The 21,011-nt window shown below is 40.4% G+C and overlaps 1 protein-coding gene across 1 annotated transcript in view; it reads left to right on the top strand.

The window, feature by feature from the left end:
- The window catches only part of CALN1 (calneuron 1), a 242,558-nt gene that overhangs the window by 154,767 nt on the left and 66,780 nt on the right, over positions 1–21,011 (top strand). The window contains exons 3-4 of the mRNA XM_058164287.1: positions 684–827; positions 19,720–19,832. Of these exons, the coding sequence (XP_058020270.1) occupies positions 684–827; positions 19,720–19,832 (257 nt within the window). The remainder of the gene's footprint in view (positions 1–683; positions 828–19,719; positions 19,833–21,011) is intronic.

Here is a 21,011-nt window from a genome sequence, read left to right on the forward strand (position 1 = left end):
GTATATATACTGTATATGACTCACTGATGTCCTAAAGGAGAAGGGATTAAAAAAAAATGGTCTAGTAAAAAAGAGGATAATCCCACTCACTGGCTAGGATCTCCAGTTAACCTCAATTTACAACTATTCATAGAGCAACTGTTCAAAGTTACAGCAGCACTGAAAGAAAGTGTCTAATGACTATTTTTTCACACTTATGACCATCGCTACATCCCTGTGATCATGTGAACGAAATTTGAACATTTGGCAACTGGTTCTCATTTACGACCGTTGCAGTGTCCCGGTGTCACATGACCATTTTTTGTGACCTTCTAAGAAGCAAAGTCAATGGGGAAGCCAAATTCACTTAACAGCTGCGATACTAACTTAAGAACTGGAGTGATTCACTTAACAACCGTGATACTAACTTAAGAACTGCAGTGATTCACTTAACAACTGCGGTAAGAAGATTGTAAAATTGGGCAAAATTCATGTTAATAATTGACTTGCTTCGCAATGGACCTGTTGTGGTGGTAAGCCAGTTGTGGTAGTAAGCCAAGGTCTACGTGTATTTCAAAAAGCCAGGCTGTTGAAATCCTCCTAAGAACAGCTTCAAGGTCTTAGCTTTGACTTAGCATTAGTGTTTGAAGAAAATCAGTGCACTAAGAAAATAATTCAATCCCCCTTCTTTCTTTTTTTTATAGAAATTCGGGAAGCTTTCCGAGTCCTGGACCGGGATGGCAATGGCTTCATTTCCAAGCAGGAGCTGGGAATGGCCATGCGCTCTCTGGGATACATGCCTAGCGAGGTGGAGCTGGCCATTATTATGCAGCGGTTGGACATGGATGGTGAGTCTTTCTCATAGTCTTTGCTGAAGGAGAAAGTGCTGGTTGCCAGCAGACTTCCAGGTGGAATTCAAGGTGCTACTTAACCCTTTTAAAATCCTTAATGCCACAGAGCCAGGTTATTTACAGGACTGTTAGCAATAAGCTATCCTCATCCAGTTAGAACTGACAAAATTGGTGAGCTTCAAACCCTGTCACTCAATAAGTGTAGGACCCAGGAGATGTGCCTTCTCTATCAAATGCCTGTCCCTGGAATAGCATTTCCCCAAGAATTGCCCTGACATTCCCTATCTTCATCCTTTTTGCCCTCCCCAGGCTCCGGAGACTTTCCTTCAGCTTCTAGGAGGGCGAAAACAGCCTTCCCCGGGCACCGGAGTCCCTCCGGAGGCCAGGAACAGGCCCATTCTCAGACTTCCGGTAGGCCCGTTTTTCGGCCTTCCAGAGCATCCACGCACACTCTGCACTTACCTGGCGTCCAAAATGGGCTGCATGAAGACTCCTGAGAGGGGAGGGGCTGGGTGGGCAGGGTCAGCCAGTCCTTGGAACAACCAGTTCGGCGAACCAGATTAATCCGGTTTGCCCGAATAGGTCCGAACCGGCTGAATCCCACCCCTGCCAGTAGCCCAAAAGGCTTGGGAGAAAATAGTTCATCTGGATGCCAAGTGTGGTAACATTGTGAAAAAAATGCAAAAGCGGGAAATCATCCAACACGTGAATATGAGTGGCAGAATGCATTTACTTGCCTGTGATATCTTCATTGCTTTCATCTGCATGGAATTGTGTGGATTTTCCTCTTGAAAGGGTGCCTGAAGTGCCCATCTTTTCCTTATGTTCTTACTCTATTTGGAGAAGTATCGCTCTGCGCACACAACTATCTTCTTCTGAAGCCCTTCACTAGAACTTCTTATCAAACAGCAGGTAGCTCATTGATAAGAGTGCCTTTTCAATAGCACTGCAGATAGCCCTCCAGAAACAGCCTCCCATGACACTTTATTTATTTATTTTTATTATTATTTTTTAAAAAAATATTTATAAAACAGCAAAATATGACAAACACAAAACACATAACATATAGTCCCTTATTACAACTGTTTCATAGCCGTAGTCTTCTAATATTTATATTTTCTCCCATTTCCTCTTATAATATTTATATCCTTCTTCCCCCATTATCCCTTATTACTCTATAATGTCTATCGCTATAATGTCTATCACTTACCAGTCTGGGCCTCTGTGGCTCAGACTGGTAAGACAGTCTGTTATTAACAGCAGCTGCCTGCAATTACTGCAGGTTCAAGCCCCACCAGGCCCAAGGTTGACTCAGCCTTCCATCCTTTATAAGGTAGGTAAAATGAGGACCCAGATTGTTGGGGGCAATAAGTTGACTTTGTATATAATATACAAATGGATGAAGACTATTGCTTGACATAGTGTAAGCCGCCCTGAGTCTTCGGAGAAGGACAGGATATAAATGCAAATAAAAAATAAATAAATATTGATTTTATACATTTTATATATTATCTTACAAACACTTTAAAGGTAAAGGTAAAGGTTCCCCTCGCACATACGTGCTAGTCGCTGCCATCTCTAGGGAGCGTTGCTCATCTCCGTTTCAAAGCCGAAGAGCCAGCGCTGTCCAAAGATGTTTCCGTGGTCATGTGGACGGCATGACTCAACGCCAAAGGTGCACGGAACTCTGTTACCTTCCCACCAAAGGTGGTCCCTATTTTTTCTACTTGCATTTTTACGTGCTTTCGAAACTGCTAGGTTGGCAGAAGCTGGGACAAGTAACGGGAGCTCACCCCGTTACACGGCAGCACTAGGGATTCGAACCGCTGAGCTGCCGACCTTTCGATCGACAAGCTCAACATTCTAGCCCCTGAGCCACCGCGTCCCAAACACTTGAGGGTTATGATTTCTCCCCTTTCGTTATTGTTCACTATTCTTGTGACCCTTTATTGTAGTGAATACCTCGTTTTTATTTTCCAAGCTTCTTTTCAGAATTACTGGTTACTTACTGTTGGCGCTTTTATATGCTGCCCTATTGTTAAAGTAAATGGATAGGATTTCTATTTCATTGCTGTTTTTATTATGTGATATTGTTTCTGTTACCCAACCCTCGGAGAAGTGTTATTGACAGGCATTCTACCACATGTAGTCCTCGGTGTACAACAGTGACCGTTCAGAGTTACAGTGGCATGAAAAAGCGACTTATGACCATTGTTCACACTTACGAAAATTACAGCATCCCGGCGGCCATATGATAAAAATTCAGATACTTGACAACGGACTCATATTTATGACCTAGAGAGCTCTGGAGGTTGGGGACAGCAAAAAATGTCACTTCCTGTCCAACCGGAAGTTGGAAAATGAGCAATTTGTGGCTTCCGGAAGACCTGGGGTTGGGTGGGAAAGGCCATTTTTACCCTCCCCATAGAGAGGCTCTGGAGCCAGGTGAGAGAGAAAAACGGGCCTTCTCCCCCCTCAGGCCCTCCGGAGGCAGGAAACAGCCTGTTTCCCTATTTCTAGTTGGCCCAGAAGGCTCAAAAATCAGCTGGCCGGCACGCGCATGTACATTGGAGATGAGCTTGCGTGCCCACTGATATGGCTAAGAGTGCCGCCTGTGGCACGTGTGCCATAGGTTCACCATCACGGGTGTAGGGTCTCCTGCTAGGGTGGGGGTTGGACTAGATGACCTACAAGGTCCCTTCCAACTCTGTTAATCTGTTTATTTATTTATTTATTAGATTTCTAGACCGCCCTTCTCCCGAAGGACTCAGGGCGGTGTACAGCCTTATTTAAAACACATAAATACACAATATAAATCCCAGATTTAAAATACATTTAAAATGAAATATTTAACCGGCCAATTTAAACTAAAACTGTCATAGATCGATATAAAACCCTTAAAATTTAAAAGTTATAAATAAATTAATACATTTAAAATTAAATTAAAATTAAATTAAAATAAATATTAAATTAAAATAAATATTTAGGCTAGTCCCACCCAATTGAATAGTAGAGTCAATTTATGAGTTTATGAGTTTATGAGTTATGAGTTTAAAGAGGTGGGGAGCTGAGAAGTGAAGTGGTTGCCCAAAAAAACTAGCCACATCCCTCCAGAAATGTTCCAAAAGTCACTAGAGAAGTAACTCATTGGCTTGGCACATATATTAGGGTCAGGGAATCCAATCAGCCTTTCACAGAAACTCCTGCACTCCCCTTGCATTATGTATTTATAGATGTGAAGTTGCAAAAGTGAACATTACAAGAACAGCGGAAAAGGCACTTAGTTTGCCATGGGGTCCTTAACGCCATGCAACATTTCAAAGCTCCGTGATTTATTAATGCTGCTTCAGCACAGCACCTAGCTTCAATTCACAGATCTCATAAATCTCTTTTCGGTGAGGTGATTCATCTGAAGTTTTGTTGAAAGGAAGCTTCCCTTCAACATTTTACTCAGCCGCTTAAGTACTGCGGTATATTGCTGCTGTTAATACTATTTTTGGCAATCCCTTTTACAACCTTCTAATGTTTGTTAGTATGGCTAGTTGTTACTGAACAGTGGTGCTCGAAGTTTTGTAACTATGAGTTTAGAGCAGAGTTGCTAAACAGATGCCCCTTTGAGAATTTTTCGAGTGGATGATCCATGAATTAACCTTTAGATGATGTTTGTTAAAAGATTCAGAATTCTGCACGAACCTCTCTATCTGTCCTTCAGTTTCCAGGCACAGCTCAATTGCTGATTTGATTAGCTTCTGCTTTACATTTAAATATTCTGGCCTGCAAGAGTTATTTTACAGGAGGATACATATGGAAATGAAAACATAAATCATAGTGAAGGAGGTAGTTACAATATCAACAATAATTATACTTCCCCATTATATATAGATGCAGTTCTGCAGAAGAATTATTGTGTCTGTCATTTGTACTTCTATAACTGCTTTGGTACAGTAACCAAATTACAGACTTCAATGCAGGGGTGAAATCCAGCAGGTTATGACAGGTTCTGGATAACCGGTTGCGGAAATTTTGAGTAGTTCGGAGAACCGGCAAATACCGCCTCTGTCTGGCCCCAGAGTGGGGTGGGAATGGAGATTTTGCAATATCCTTTCCCCAGGAGCGGGATGGGAATGGAGATTTTGCAGTATCTTTCCCCTGCCACACCCACCAAGCCACAGCCACAGAATTGGTAGTAAAAAAATTTGGATTTCACCACTGCTTCAACGGCTAGTTAGGACTGGAGAAAAGAACTATTGCAACCAGCCTGCCTTCCATTGAGGACCTGTATACTGCACAGGTCAGAAAGAGGACTGAGAAAATACCTACAGACTATTCACATCCTGAACATAAACTGTTTCAATTCTTCACCTCAGGATGGTACTACAGAGCCTTGCATGTCTAAACAACTAGACACAGGAACAGCTTTTTCCCTCACATGCTGCCGAATACCTAATATCCACAGTAGTGTCTTATGTCTAAGTATGTATTCTGGCTGTATTATTTTTATCCTCCTCATCTGTTCCACTAACTTCTCTTATTGGTATCATTATTATGATTATGTACTTTGATATTATGATTATGATTATTTTCTTGTTTTGCACGTACCCTGAGAGCTTCTGCACCAGAGACAAATTCCTTGCGTGCCTATCACGCTTGGCCAATAAACTCTTCTCTTCTCTTCTCTTCTCTTCTCTTCTCTTCTCTTCTCTTCTCTTCTCTTCTCTTCTCTTCTCTTCTCTTCTCTTCTCTTCTCTTCTCTTCTCTTCCCTTCCCTCCTCTCTTGTCTTTTTCCTCTCCTCTCCTCTCTTGTCTTTTTCCTCTCCTCCTCTCCACTCCTCTCCTCTCCTCTCCTCTCCAATCCTCTCCTCACCTTTCCTCTCCTCTCCTGTCTTTCTCCTCTCCTCTCCTCTCCTCTCCTCTCCTCTCCTCTCCTCTCTTCTCCAATCCTCTCCTCTCCTCTCCTCTCCAATCCTCTCCTCACCTCCTGTTTTTTTCCTCTCCTCTCCAATCCTCTCCTCACCTCACCTTTCCTTTCCTCTCTTCTCCTCTCCTCCCCTTATTCTATTCTGTTCTGTTCCCATCATATTCTCATTAAATCCCCACATTTCAGCTGGTTAAAAAGATGTCAAGAACTGCTGGAGAAAATAAAGAGATGTATGTCTGTTGCAATATTCTGCCTCGGGAATTCTGGGAGTTGAAGTCCCCAAGTCTTTGTTAGAGTTTGCATCAATCCAACCAACACACAAGTAAATAATTCAGCAGGATTCATTCATAAGAAGAAACTTCTTTATATACAATACCATACAGCCGATGCTTGAGTTCAGCAAAAATGGAATTAATTCAGGAAAAAGTTATTTTGCAAAAGGAAGCTTGCAAGTGGGTTAGTAGCAGAGCTGGTATTCAGCCGGTTCGAACCGATTCGGATGAACCGGTAGCGGAAATTTTGAGTAGTTCAGAGAACCAGCAAATTGCACTACCAGCTGGTGCAGAAGCCATGTGTGCGCGATTATATTTTTGGCAAACCGGTGGTGAAATAATTTGAAACTCACCACTGTTTAGTAGTGAACTGTAACAGATGAAATGAATGCCTGACCTATTATGTTTGCACTGAGGATTGATATAAGCAATTAGACAGACAGAAAGATAGGCGAAGGAAGAAACGCTGCGTTATATTACAATATCATTTATATTTATATGTGTGTGGATAAATAATGTGTTTGGATTAATGGCAAGGTCCACTGAAACCAAATAATCACATTGCTGTCTGCGCACCTCCACACATTAAAAAGTCATTGAGAAATGCTTATATTACCTTTTATGTAGAGTAGGTGAGTTCAGAGTTCAAATACATACCCTGAACCCCATTTCATAGTCTCTAGACTCCTTTCTCACCACTTTAATGTGATTTTTTTTCTTTTCTCTTACCCATGAATATTATAGTGTAAGTTATAAATTATGCTTAAAGTAAAGGTCTCTTCTGTTTGAGCTCAACTCCTAGTGATTATATCGACCATCCTTATTTCAAGAGATGAAAGTTGTATTTCATTTTAACAATGTACTCTACTACCCTGGGATATGCCATTAATCTCCCACCCAATACTACAGGTAGTCCTCAGTTAGCAATAGCAATAGACATATATACCGCTTCACAGTGCTATATGGCCCTCTCCAAGCTGTTTACAGAGTCAGCATATTGCCTACAACAATCTGGGTCCTCATTTACCGACCTCAGAAGGATGGAAGGCTGAGTCAACCTTGAGGCTGGTGAGATTCAAACTGCCAATTTGCAGGCAGCCGGCAGTCAGCAGAAGTAGCCTGCACTACTGCATTTTAACCACTGTGCCACCGCGGCTCTTAGAGTATTTAGGCTTATATACTGCCCCATAGCACTTTGCAGCACTCTCTGGGTGGTTTACAATGTCAACATTATTTGCATATTGCCCCCAGCAATTCATGTCCTCATTTTACTGACCTTGGAAGAATGGATGGCTAAGTCAACGTTGAACCCCGTCAGGATCGAACTCCAGGCTGTGAGCAGAGTTTGACTGAAGTACTGCACTTAACCACTGTGCCACCAGTTAACGATTGTCCATCGTTCAGTGAAGTGATCATAAAGTGTGACCTCACATGACTGTGCCAAGTTACGACAGCAGTCCTGGCAGTTCCAGTTGCAGTTTTTAAGCAAAATCCACACAGGCATTAAGATTCATCTTGCATTTGTGACCTCCTGCCAGTTCCCCTGTTGGCTTTGTTTACAGTTTACAGAATCAGCATATTGTCCCCAACAATCTAGGTCCTCATTTTACCCACCTCAGAAGGATGGAAGGCAGAGTCATCCTTGAGCCTGCTGAGATTTGATCTGCCTAATTGCAGGCAGCCAGCAGGAGTAGCCTGCAGTACTGCATTCCAACCACTGCACCGCCACAGTGATCACATGACTGTGGACCATTGTGACCATTACAATTTCAAACCAGTTGCCAAGCACCTGAATTGTGATCACATGACCCTGGGGTTGCTGCTGCAGCCACAATTTCTGTCTGTAATTCTCCTAGTTCAATGCTGTCATAACTTTCAATGGTTGCTGAGCCAATGTTTGTTAACCAAACTCTACGTGTAACCAGATCTTACCTTACTTAGTTTTTCAGAATCAACCAAAGTTGGTGTCAGCGCTACATCTTAAACATGGATAAGAAGTGTAATAGCATTTCCAAAACAACCAAAACATGCAGAGTAATATGTATTTACAACAGAGACTCTTTTACATACGAATAAATAAATAAATACGAATAAATAAAAATACATGGAAATAGCACTAAAACTATTAAGCAAATAAGCAAAGAGCTTGCCCAGATTAATTCGCCTCTATATAGGCTTCTTATTTGAATTATGGCTTCAACCTTCTTCCTAGTCAATTATATAGTCCTAAGTTGCTACAATAAAACTCTGCCAGCTGAGTATAGTAGAAGTTGGTGTTTACCTGGTCAAAATAGAATAAATATAGCTTTAGAAGCCCACAAGTCTTACAGTTGTCAATGTTGCACGGCTCTGGTTTAATTCCTAAAATCATAGGGGAATTATTTCACTCTCTATAGTTGAACAAATCTCTGATACAGAGATGACATCGTTGTCCTTTCGTTGGCAAGTGACAGCAGCAATTATTAGGGATATGTCCCAACAGCAGTGGTAGCATTCAGCCGGTTTGAGCTGGTTCGAGCCAGTTTGAGCTGGTTCGAGCCGGTTCAGGTGAACCGTTAGTTAAATTGCTGGCTGGCCCTTCTGCTTCCCACCCTGTTTGTTCCAAGAATCCCCCTGCACCCCATTTTGGCTCAGGAGGCTTCAAGGAGGCCTCCTAGGCCCAAAACGGGGGACGGAGGTGGCGCGTCTACCTCCGCAGCCTGTTTTTGCTCCCGGGGGGATGCAGGAGGCCGGGTGCTGCCTGTCACACCCCATGGCCATGCCCACCAAGCCACGCCCACAGAACCAGTAGTAAAAAAATTTGAATCCCACCACTGTCCAAAAGGCACTTATAGCTAATTAACTCAGAGTCATTTTTAAATTTAAAATTGTACATCTTGTGAAGCAAGATTTTAATTAGAAATTTCTCTCTCCTACTGATTATGGCTGGGATGGCTCTTCATGCTTCAGGCCAGGGTATTTAAAAAATATTCACCCTTGAGCTAAGAGAAGGGGAGAAATAAAGCACCAAGCTTTAGAACACTCTGAGGTTGGAAAGGAATTGTTTGAATTACTAGTCGATTTATTTATTAACCTGATTTAGTGTTCTTCCTTGTGCTTCGGGTGAGAGAAAAATCCTTTTTTCATTTCAGTATTTTACTGTTGTGTAAATTATCCTTAGTATTTAGTCACTTTACATCAGGGGTCTCCAACCTTGGTCCCTTTAAGACTTGTGGACTTCAACTCCCAGAGCTTTGCTGGCTGAGGGACTCTGGGAGTTGAAGTCCACAAGTCTTAAAGGGACCAAGGTTGGAGACCCCTGCTTTTCATTAAACACTGTTGCTGGTGATTTGAAATGGTATTTAGATGCTTTTTCAAAAGACAACTGGTCTTCCTTGTTTTTCCTTGAAGACATTTTGCTTCTCATCCAAGAAGCTTGTTCAGTTCTGAAGAAGTGGTATGTGAGTAATATTCATTCATTCATTCATTCATTCATTCATTCATTCATTCATTCATTCAAATATCAAGGCTGCTCAACTCCACAACAAGTTGCGGCAGCCTGAAGATAAAAGTTAAACATATTAAAATAAAGGGAAACATCAGGAGGAGAACAATCATGTCTTGACAGCAGCTTGGTTTTAATCAACTTCAGTAATTCAGGTCACAGAGCTGAGTTCGTTAACTTTTAGGGACGTGCTGGTCTGTAAAAGACAGGAGGTCAGGAAGAGATAGCTTGTTTATACAATTTCTATGCCTTGTGAAAAAGGGAAAAAACAAACAAAATAGAATAGAATAGAATAGAATAGAATAGAATAGAATAGAATAGAATAGAATAGAATAGAATAGAATAGAATTTTTATTGGCCAAGTGTGATTGGACACACAAGGAATTTGTCTTGGTGCATATGCTCTCAGTGTACATAAAAGAAAAGATACGTTCATCAAGGTACAACATTTACAACACAATTGATGGTCAATATATCAATATAAATCATAAGGATTGCCAGCAACAAGTTATAGTCATACAGTCATAAATGGAAAGAGATTGGTGATGGGAACGATGAGAAGATTAATAGTAGTGCAGATTTAGTAAATAGTTTGACAGTGTTGATGGAATTATTTGTTTAACAGAGTGATGGCCTTCGGGAAAAAACTGTTCTTGTGTCTAGTTGATCTGGTGTGCAGTGCTCTATAGCGTCGTTTTGAGGGTAGGAGTTGAAAAGACCAAAAACAGAACAACGCATAGTAACTGATTATAATGGCAAATACATGATATACAGAGAGAGATAGTATCCGTATCAAAGTTCCTTTTCCATTGCCATCATATTTGCAACTGGTTGCTATCCAAGGCAGTCACTTAGCAATGATTTTTTGTGTGCTTGCCTTCAGTTTTTGACTTCTAGTGATTGCCTGGACAAGTCCCTGCAGTTTTTTTGGAAAGATTTCAGAAGCAGTTTGCTCTTGCCCTTTTCCAAAGCTTAAGTGGAGTACTGGCTTAAAGTCACCCAGCTGGTGTTGTGTTTAAGGTGGGATTAGAACTCACAGTTTCTAGCTCGTTTCCTTAAGGACTGTGGGAAGTAATATCCATCTAGTTCAGTTCCAAGCCAGGAGAAAGACACTGGAAACATGGAGGCTGATTGGAAAGAGGGTTTAATAGTGAACAGAACTACCAAGCACATGGTCCAAAAATAAAGAAGTGAGTGTAGAAGGTCTTCAACAAACAGGGGGGAAAGAAAAAGTTGAACATAATATTCAGAAAATAGATGAAACACCAGAAGAAGTGGTGGAGGAGACAAAGCAAAATAAGATGCAAGAAGATAAAGCTAAAGAAGACAATGAAGAGAAAGGAATAATACATATGAATTAAACAGGTAATCCCTTAAAAGTTTACAGTAGAATAGAAAAAAGAAAAGAAAAATCCCGTCCAAAAAAAGAAAGGATTTTGGGTGGATGCTTAAAAGATGCAGCAGAAGGAGACAAGGGGTAAGCCAAAGGAAATATTTAGTGGGTATAAAAATACTAGAAAGAGATATAAGATTCCAAGAAAAAGAAATAAAAGAGTGACCAAAAAGTCAATAAATGATGAAACTTCAAAAAGGGTAAGAGATGATTGATAGAAATAAAAGATAAAAAGTAGAAACCACAAAATGGGAAATAATAGTATGCATATTGATAGATAATAGAATTTATTATAATCATAAACAAATTAAGATTAGAAGTTGGAAGTCTAGCATTAGGCAACCTAATTGTATTATTGTTATTAACAGTGTGCAAAAACTATATTGGAAATTATAATTTTTAGGAACTAGAAATTTTGGGGACTTTGAGATATAATCTCCAGATTGATTAAATTTTGTTAATAATTGGCCTTGTTGGTGTTTCTAGATATTTGGGATATTGGAATTATGATGGAATTGAGTAATTCTTAAAATAGTAAAGATTCAGTAGAGGACGACAAACATATTGTATAAAGAGTAAACATGTTATTGATGTTTAAATGAATTTATGAAAAAAATGATAAAGAATCATAAAGATCATCATAAAGGAAGATTAGGATTATGTATATTTAATGATATTATTACTGTTAGCATTTTATAAAACATATAAGAGGTGGGGAGAACCACCAAGCACATGGTTCTGATGCAGCTGACCACATGGCATTGAGAGTGGGGTTTTTTAATATCTTCTTTGGGTTTTGCACTTGAACTTCCTGTTCCTGTGCAAGAACATATATTCTATTGGCTGCTGTCAGACTCCCATGGGGCCATGTAGGCAGGGGTGAAATCTACTTTCCTTCCTTACTGGTTCCGAAGTGCATGTGCCGCGTGCATGTAGACCTTCTGCGCATGCGCAAAACCCTCACCCAAAACACATTACTTCCGGGTTAAAACCAGGAAGTAATGACGTCCAGGTGGGTGGGCGGAGCTTTGTTCCACCATCACTACTGGATCACCGAACTACCGGCCACAATCACTACTGGATCACACAATCCAGTCCAATCCGGGAGCAATTCACCTCTGCATGTAGGGATTATGTGGGGGTCGTAACTGGCTCTATAGGTTGTCTGAGCTCCCAGGTTTGAGTGAGAGTGATGCAATGAAGGAGCATTGGACAATTCCTATTGTGGCTGAATGTCTTTTTCCTGTGTTGGATCTTGGGTGAGGGTATTTGTTTATGAATAGAGCTAGCTATCTCTTTCTTTCTTTCATAAATGCTGACATCTGCTGAGGGCTATTAAGAAAGGTGGGGGCTGCTTTCTCCCTCTTAAAAAAACATGTTTCTCCATTTCTCATCCAGGGAAATATAATATTCTGCCTTTTTAATATTCCTCAAAATATTTTATTCTTCTAGGAGAGGGGTGTCTTCCCTCAGTGCTATGCTAAACTGACTCCCAAATAAAGACTACCTATATTGAAACAGTAGGTTCTACTGACCCCAAAATGTTGTAAATTACTGCTTTCAGCCATAATGGGAGAGGAATATAAAAGACCATAACAAAAGCCGCTCAGGACAGGTTCATATTTTCAAATTATCAGGATAAGAAATGGAAGTGTTCCACTGCAGGTTGCTCCATTAAGGCAGCATGACTTTGGAGAAATGGCGCATTTTGCTGGAGTGTTTCTTTAACAAGAACTTCTTTTTTTTGGTAATAATTTTTGTGCCTAATTCTTCATGGTTTGTAATAGCTAGGAACAGAATGCATTAGCAATCTTCTTGACATATTTAATTTACTTTTTTCCTTGCTGCTTATGGCCAGTTTATGGTCCAGCTCTTTAATGTGATTCTTCTGTTGGAATTTAGAACAATAGCTTAACACACGAGCCTCCTTCATTTGTTTTTTAAAAGCTATGTATTAGGTTTTGAACATGCAACCTGTTTAAATTCGAAATGCCGCTTTTCCAGCTCAAAACAATCATTCTGAGTGCAAGACAACTGTTTCACACAAAAATAGGCTCCTTCAATCATTTTGGATGCTGAATGCTTCTTGAATGATCAAAATTGTTCATTTTCAATTGCATTCAAAGCAACTCTGTCAAGCTCAAAACAGTGAGGTGTTTTGAATGCAAAATATTTTGTACATTCCCTAAATTCTAAAAAAAAATGGAACAAAAACTAAAACGAACTCTCTGGAAAGAGATCTATTATTTAGAATAGAATAGAATAGAATTTTTATTGGCCAAGTGTGATTGGACACACAAGGAATTTATCTTTTTATTTTTATTTTTTATTTATTTATTTTGTCACAACAATATATGTAACTATCATACAGAAAGGTTATATAGTATATAAAGGTATAAGCATATATATATATATATATAGGAAAAAGAAAAGAAAAACAATAGGACAGGAACGGTAGGCACGTTTGTGCGCTTATGCACGCCCCTTATGGTCCTCTTAGGAATGGGGTGAGGTCAATAGTAGAAAGTTTTTGGTTAAAGCTCTTGGTGTATATGCTCTCAGTGTACATAAAAGAAAAGATACGTTCATCAAGGTACAACATTTACAACACAATTGATGGTCAATATATCAATATAAATCATAAGGATTGCCAGCAACAAGTTACAGTCATATAAATAATATGTAAATAATTCAACTGATTATTCTAGGGTTCTGGAAATATACAGGGTTTGTTTCAAGTGAAAATTTCTCTTAATTAGGTTCTCTTTTTTTTTTTTACACATAATAGATTTTTCTCTCAAATTACCTAAATCTTAACTAATTAACTAATCTTATCGCATTCTTTGACAAAATGACAAAATTAGTAGACCAGAGGAATGCTGTCGATATAATTTACTTGGACTTCAGTAAAGCATTTGATAAAGTAGACCATAACCTACTACTAGATAAAGTAGAAAAATGTGGGTTAGACAGCACCACCACCAGATGGATTCGTAACTGGCTGACCAACCGCACTCAACGTGTAGTCCTCAACGGAACTACATCCACATGGAGGGAAGTATGCAGTGGAGTACCCCAAGGCTCTGTTTTAGGCCCAGTACTCTTCAACATCTTCATCAATGACTTGGACGAGGGGATAGATGGGGAACTCATCAAATTTGCAGATGACACCAAGCTGGCAGGAATAGCCAACACTCCAGAAGATAGGCTCAAGTTACAGAAAGATCTTGACAGACTTGAACATTGGGCGCTATCTAACAAAATGAAATTCAACAGTGAAAAAAGTAAGGTTCTACATTTAGGCCAAAAAAAACAAAATGCACCAGTACCATATATGTGGTACCTTGCTCAATAGTAGTACCTGTGAGAGGGATCTTGGAGTCCTAGTGGATAACCATTTAGATATGAGCCAGCAGTGTGCAGCAGCTGTTAAAAAAGCCAACACAGTTCTGGGCTGCATAAACAGAGGGATAGAATCAAGATCACGTGGGTGCCACTTTATAATGCCTTGGTAAGGCCACACTTGGAATATTGCATTCAGTTTTGGTCGCCACGATGTAAAAAAGATGTTGAGACTCTAGAAAGAGTGCAGAGAAGAGCAACAAAGATGATTAGGGGACTGGAGGATAAAACATATGAAGAACGGTTGCAGGAACTGGGTATGTCTAGTTTAACAAAAAGAAGGACTAGGGGAGACATGATAGCTGTGTTCCAATATCTTAGGGGCTGCCACAAAGAAGAGGGAGTCAGGCTGTTCACCAAAGCACCTGAGGGTAGAACAAGAAGCAATGGGTGGAAACTGATCAAAGAAAGAAGCAACTTAGAACTAAGGAGAAATTTCCTGACAGTTAGAACAATTAATAAGTGGAACGACTTGCCTTCAGAAGTTGTGAATGCTCCAACACTGGAAATTTTTAAGAAAATGTTGGATAACCATCTGACTGAGATGGTGTAGGGTTTCCTGCCTGGGCAGGGGGTTGGACTAGAAGGCCTCCAAGGTCCCTTCCAACTCTGATGTTATGTTATGTTATGTTAAATTTTCAACAACTACATTTTCAATTTAGCTTTCAAATATTGATCATGGTATATTTTGGAGAATTTAAAATACATGATCAGAACAACGTTTGATGAACCAGCCCTATTCAATACACTTCAAACTTTAATTCACAGGGTGGGTTACTTTAATGTCATATAAAAAAAAGGAAGATGAAGAATGGCTGAAAGGTAAAGAGAATGCAATGATATTTGACAATGTGAAGGACGCTTTTGCCACTTATCAACCTGAGATGGCCATCCATCTAAACGTGGATCATCTAAAGATATGGATAGGTTCATTTCAACTGCATCTCTTGAATATTGTGAGATGGTTTACTATCTTGGGTATGCGTCCCTTTTCACACCACAGAAATAAATCCTTACATTATAAAGTATGCATTTGCATTATTGTATGGTCTTTATATGCCCTTGGCAGTATGTCCATTGACAAGGGCACAACTATGAACTGCTTGCTGCATTCAAAAGAATCATGATGCATTTTTCTATTGAAAGCCCTTCCCTCCCACCCTGTTTTAATATTGCAGATATTTTTATAACATCCAAATGAAAATCTTGGTATTAATCTTGGGGGTCTGGCTTAGTGCCTGACCATCTACCAAACATCTTCCTCTGTGTTGAATTATTTGGCTAGTAGAAGCTGTTGGACAAACCCTTGTGAAGATGAAGCTATTGTTAGAAGATGGCTTTTTTGGAACATGGCTAAGAGGCCATCTCCTGCTTCACTTCCAAACCATGGAATGAATTCCTTTGAGAACATGTGTTTGACCTTATTTTCTGTCCCCTAAGAAGAGCAACCTAAGAGCATCTCTTTTGCCAGGTTTTTAATAGCTGAGTTTGCTGTGATTTTAATGTATGTCATTTTTATTTTGCTTTTATTTATTCTCCACCTCCTAGCCACCTGAAATGCTCAGACTGAATAGAGAGGTGAGATAGAAATAAAAAGTTAGGGCTGCGCAGCTCTTCCAAAAAAGCTTTTTCAAGAGGCAACTGGACTTTCTTGTTTTTCTTTGAAGACATTTCACTTCTCATCCAAGAAGCTTCTTCAGCTCTGACTGGATGCTTTCTTCCATTCCCTACCATCCAGTCAGCGCTGAAGAAGCTTCTTGGATGAGAAATGAAACGTCTTCAAAGAAAAACAAGAAAATCCAGTTGCCTCTTGAAGAAGTACCTTTGGAACAACCGTGACCTAGATGACTGAGAATCTCCATGGACATCTTCCAATGAGTGCTGCACTTGGTTGAAAGTTTGTTTCTGGGTCTTGTTCAAGGTGTTAATTATCACATTTAACAAGTGGTGAAATCTGAACTGGTTTGCTACCGGTTCGCTGGCTGCGCATGCGGGCCGTGTGTCAGGTGTGCACTTCTATAGAATGGGTAGTAAAATTGGTGGGAGGCTCTGCCCACTGACCCGAACATCATCAAAAGTGATCTGCTCATGCGCAGAAGCTTCATGCACGGGCACGATGTGAACCGTTAGTAAAGGTAAGCAGAACCCTGCTTGGTGCGCATGGTGCGTATACGCAGTACATGCCAAAAGGAGGCTTCGGAAGGTAGGTAGAACAGCAAGTGTGGGATCAGCTGTGCCGCATGATTTAGCTTTGCTAGAAATCAGAATTTCCTGCTTTCTAGCAAAGCTAAACCCTGCCACACAGCTAATCATCGGAAATACCGGTTCGGAGGAACCAGTAGCTTTTTTAAACTACCGGTTCGCCCAAATTGGTAATTTAACTACCATTTTGACTGAACTGGTAGCTATTTTTACTACCGGTTTGCCTGAACTGGAGTGAACTGGTAGCATTTCACCCCTGCCTTTAACCTCTTCATGGCATGGGTCCAGGCTACTTGAGGAATCATTTCATCCCAATGGGATTGGCCTTTTACTCTGGCAGAAGGGGCCTGCCGTTAACCCTATTGGTCAAAGAAGATTGGTTGATGGGATCCAGGAGAAGGGCCTTTTCTGCTGTGTCCACACAAACATCTAGGAACATCATTCCCCTGGAGGTGAGATCATCCCTGATCCTTCTGGACTTCTGAAAGCATCTCAAAACCAGGCTCTGCCAATTGCCCTGGGTCCTCAGTGGGGGCATTCTACAATGGAGGTGGTCAATGAACTAAGAAAGAAGACCCCCCACCTCCATCCTGCTCACGTACTGGTTCCTACTCTATCCACTCTCTGTTAATATTTGCAATATTTGTACCGTATTAATATTTTTATACTCTTGCTTTTATTCTATTGCAAGTTGCCCAGAATTACTATAGAGAGATATAGGTAGCACAGAAATAAATAAGATATGAGTCTCTCAAAATATAAATGCCTTGGCGGGCAAACATGAGGGAGTCCATTGACCAAAATTGGTATTTTGAGGCCCTCTCCTGACCAGTTACAAAAAATGTTGTGGAAGCTTGCTGGTGCATAAAATGGCTGCCATGATGAGGTGTGACTACTCATAAATTCTTGCTAGATCAATTCTTGAATACAGCTCATCTGTCTGGAACCCGCACTGCATATCAGACATTAATACAATCAAACAAGTCCAGAGATATTTCACGAGAAGCGTCCGCCACTCCTCTGCCTGCAACAAAATATCTTATGCCACCAAATTTGAAAGTTTGGGTTTAGACAATTTAGAACTCCACTGTCTTCGGTCTGACCTAAGCGTAGTACATAAAATTATCTGCTACAATGTCCTACCTGTCAATGAATACTTCAGATTCAACCACAACATGAGCACATAATAGATACAAACCTATGGTAAACCGCTCCAAACTCGATTGCAGAAAATATGACTTCAGTAACAGAGTGGTCAGTGCCTGGAATGCACTACCTGACTCTGTAGTTTCTTCCCAAAACCCCCAAAACTTTAACCTTAAACTGTCTACTGTTGACCTCACCCCATTCCTAAGAGGTCTGTAAGGGGTGTGCATAAGTGCACCAGCGTGCCCACTGTCCCTCTCCTAATGTTTTCTTTTATTTGTATCCTTTACATGTATTTATAATTATGTTTACACTTGTATCTGTCATAAAATACATGCTTGATGAAATAAATAAATAAATAAAATAAAAAATAAAAACTTTCTCATAGCACTTCTTTGAGCTACACCACCTTCTTAAAATTTTGATTCTATCGTTCTCCACCTTTCGTGTCTCTCTTTTGCCTTCCCCCTTCTGAATTACATTACAAGGTAATAATCTACGGAGATTCTCAGTCATCCTTGTCCTTATGTCCCTTTCTTCTCGTGTCCTTTTTCATGTATTCATAGTTAAGTTTATACTTATATCTGTTATCTAATGGATGCTTGACAAAATAAATAAACAAAACAAAACAAAACACTAGAACTCTGGTATTTGGGCTGCAGGGATTCAGACAACCACTCGAGTTAAGAATTTTGAGTAATTCTTTGCAGCTATCTGGTGAACATATTGAGTGCCCCCGATCTGGTAGCCCTGAAACATCCCCTGGGCAGAAGAAAAATGTCAAAAAACAATGGCTACCAACCTGCCTTCCATAGAGGACCTGTATACTGCACGAATCAAAAGGAGGTCTGAGAAAATATGTACAGAGCTCTCACATCCTGGACATAAACTGTTTCAACTCCTACCCTCAAAACAACGCTATAGAGCACTACACACCAAAACAGCTAGACAGAGTTTTTTCCTGAATGCCATCACTCTGCTTAACAACTAATTCCCACCACACTGTCAAAGTATTTACTAAATCTGGACTATTATTAATCTTATCATCGTTCCCATCACCCATCTTCTTCCACTTATGACTGTAACTTTGCTGCTTGTAGCCTATGATTTATACTGATATTGATAGTTTCCTGATTGCTTATTTGTAGCCTATGACTATCATTAGGTGTTGTATCATTAAGTGTTAAATTTTTACCCTATGACTATCATTAAGTGTTCTAAGTGTTGTACCTTGATGAAGGTATCTTGTCTTTTTATGTACACTGAGAGCCGATGCACCAAGACAAATTCCTTGTGTGTCCAATCACACTTGGCCAATAAAGAATTCTATTCTGTTCTGTTCTATGAGTTTCCTTAACTTCTTTTCCTCCCCCGCCCCACAGTTCGATGAAAATGCTTCTAAGCTAAGCAGCAGAAAGCGTCCTCTGAACGTGTTTATTTTCTAATCAAATGAGACCAGGGAATCTGTTCTGAATAAAGGTGCTTGGGTGCTTTGTTCTGCACTTTCCCTCTATTTCCTTCCTTTTAATTAAACCTGCCTTTAAAAAAAAAGAGAAAACCAGCCATGGAGCACCACGCCGCCTATTCCCTAAAGTTTGCCACAAATCAACAACACATTTGTGGTATTGTGTAAGTAGCTGCCCGGCTGGAAACTTCCTCCATAAATATTCACAAGTCGAGCTCAGTCTTTTGATCAGTCTTTTAGCTGAATGGTCTGTTTTCTTTATTTCTCGCTTTAATAGCTCTGTTTTAATTGGCTTCAGTTTGCTTTGCTTTACATTATTGGCTTTTTTTCTTCTTTCCTGAGCGTGTTTTACTTGGTGTGATTTTCATCTGCGTCTTGTACTCTGCTGTGATCTTCTCCTTTATTTGGAAGAATAAAAAAAAAAATGTCTCTCCTCCACACAACAAAATAATTTGCGGTACAATTAATGTCGGAAATCTCTGGTGAGCAATCCAAGATGGCCACTGAAGCTTCAGCATCGTTTCTCAGAATTCTCTGCTTTTGGTTTTTTTTCGCCTTCTCTTACACCCATTTTTTTTCTTTCTCTCTCTCTCCTCTTCCTTTCTAGGAGATGGTCAAGTTGATTTTGATGAATTCATGACGATCCTTGGGCCTAAACTGGTCTCCTCAGAAGGGCGGGATGGCTTTTTGGGCAATACAATTGACAGCATATTCTGGCAGGTTAGTGGCAAGGGGTTTTTCATGTATATTTAAAGTCACAGTTGATTTGTCAAGTGATTACCTCAAAGGCTTCTTCTACCAGCCGTGTTATCACTAAATGACTCAAAGTTGGTACATTGCATTATTTCTGTATTGACGCTGTGATTCGCATGATGTCGTGGTGGCTTCTAACGGACACAGGTTATTGGAAGAAATGTCCTTCTGGGTTCAGTTCCAAGTGGGGAAAAAGACACTGGAAACATGGAGACTGCTTGGAAAGGTGGTTTAACGGTGGACAGGCTCACATGGCTTGAGTTCCTGGCAGAAAAGGGCGATTGCATGCTTCAAGATGTTGGGTGAAGAAAAAAAAGGGCCAAGATGCTGAGAGTCCCTTGGTTTTATACTCTCTTGGGGCCCGCCACGGGACCTCCCGCATCTATGCAAGAAATGCACTCTGATTAGATGTCAGACTCCCATGGGGCCATGCAGGGATAACTCTGTAGGCTGCCCTGAGTCCAAGTTTGCTGCTTTTTTTTTTTTTTTTACATTTATACCCCGCCCTTCTCCGAAGACTCAGGGCGGCTTACAGTGTATAAGGCAATAGTCTCATTCTATTTGTATATTTTTACAAAGTCAACTTATTGCCCCCCCAACAATCTGGGTCCTCATTTTACCTACCTTATAAAGGATGGAAGGCTGAGTCAACCTTGGGCCGGGCTCGAACCTGCAGTAATTGCAGGCTACTGTGTTCTTAATAACAGGCTTTACCAGCGTGAGCTAAACCGGCTTGAGCCTTGCTGGGTGATGATGTAATGAAGGAGCTTTCGGCAATTCCTATTATGGCTCTGCTAGAAGGAACTAGGTCTTTATTATGTAGAATAGACAGGCTCAGGCCTTAATGACCCATTGACAAAAGTGGGGGGGGGGCAGGAAACTGTTTTGTCTTTAAATCATGCTTTTCCATTTCTCATCCGGAGAAATATAATATTCTGCCTTTTTAATATTTCCTAAAATATTTCATTCTTCTAGGAGAGGGGTAGGTGCTAACTTCCTACAGGTGTCTGTCTCTTCCCTTACCTCAAATGTGCTACTGTTGAAGTGATAAGGACATGCTGTGCAGGTTGCAGGTTGCCATTGAGTATGTGCTAGGAGTGTAAAGGAAATGACAGTCTGGGGAAACGGGTGGGGTTCTCCATGTTT

This window comes from Ahaetulla prasina, chromosome 1 (assembly GCF_028640845.1).
Source record: "Ahaetulla prasina isolate Xishuangbanna chromosome 1, ASM2864084v1, whole genome shotgun sequence".
In the NCBI taxonomy this organism is placed as follows: Eukaryota; Metazoa; Chordata; class Lepidosauria; order Squamata; family Colubridae; genus Ahaetulla; species Ahaetulla prasina.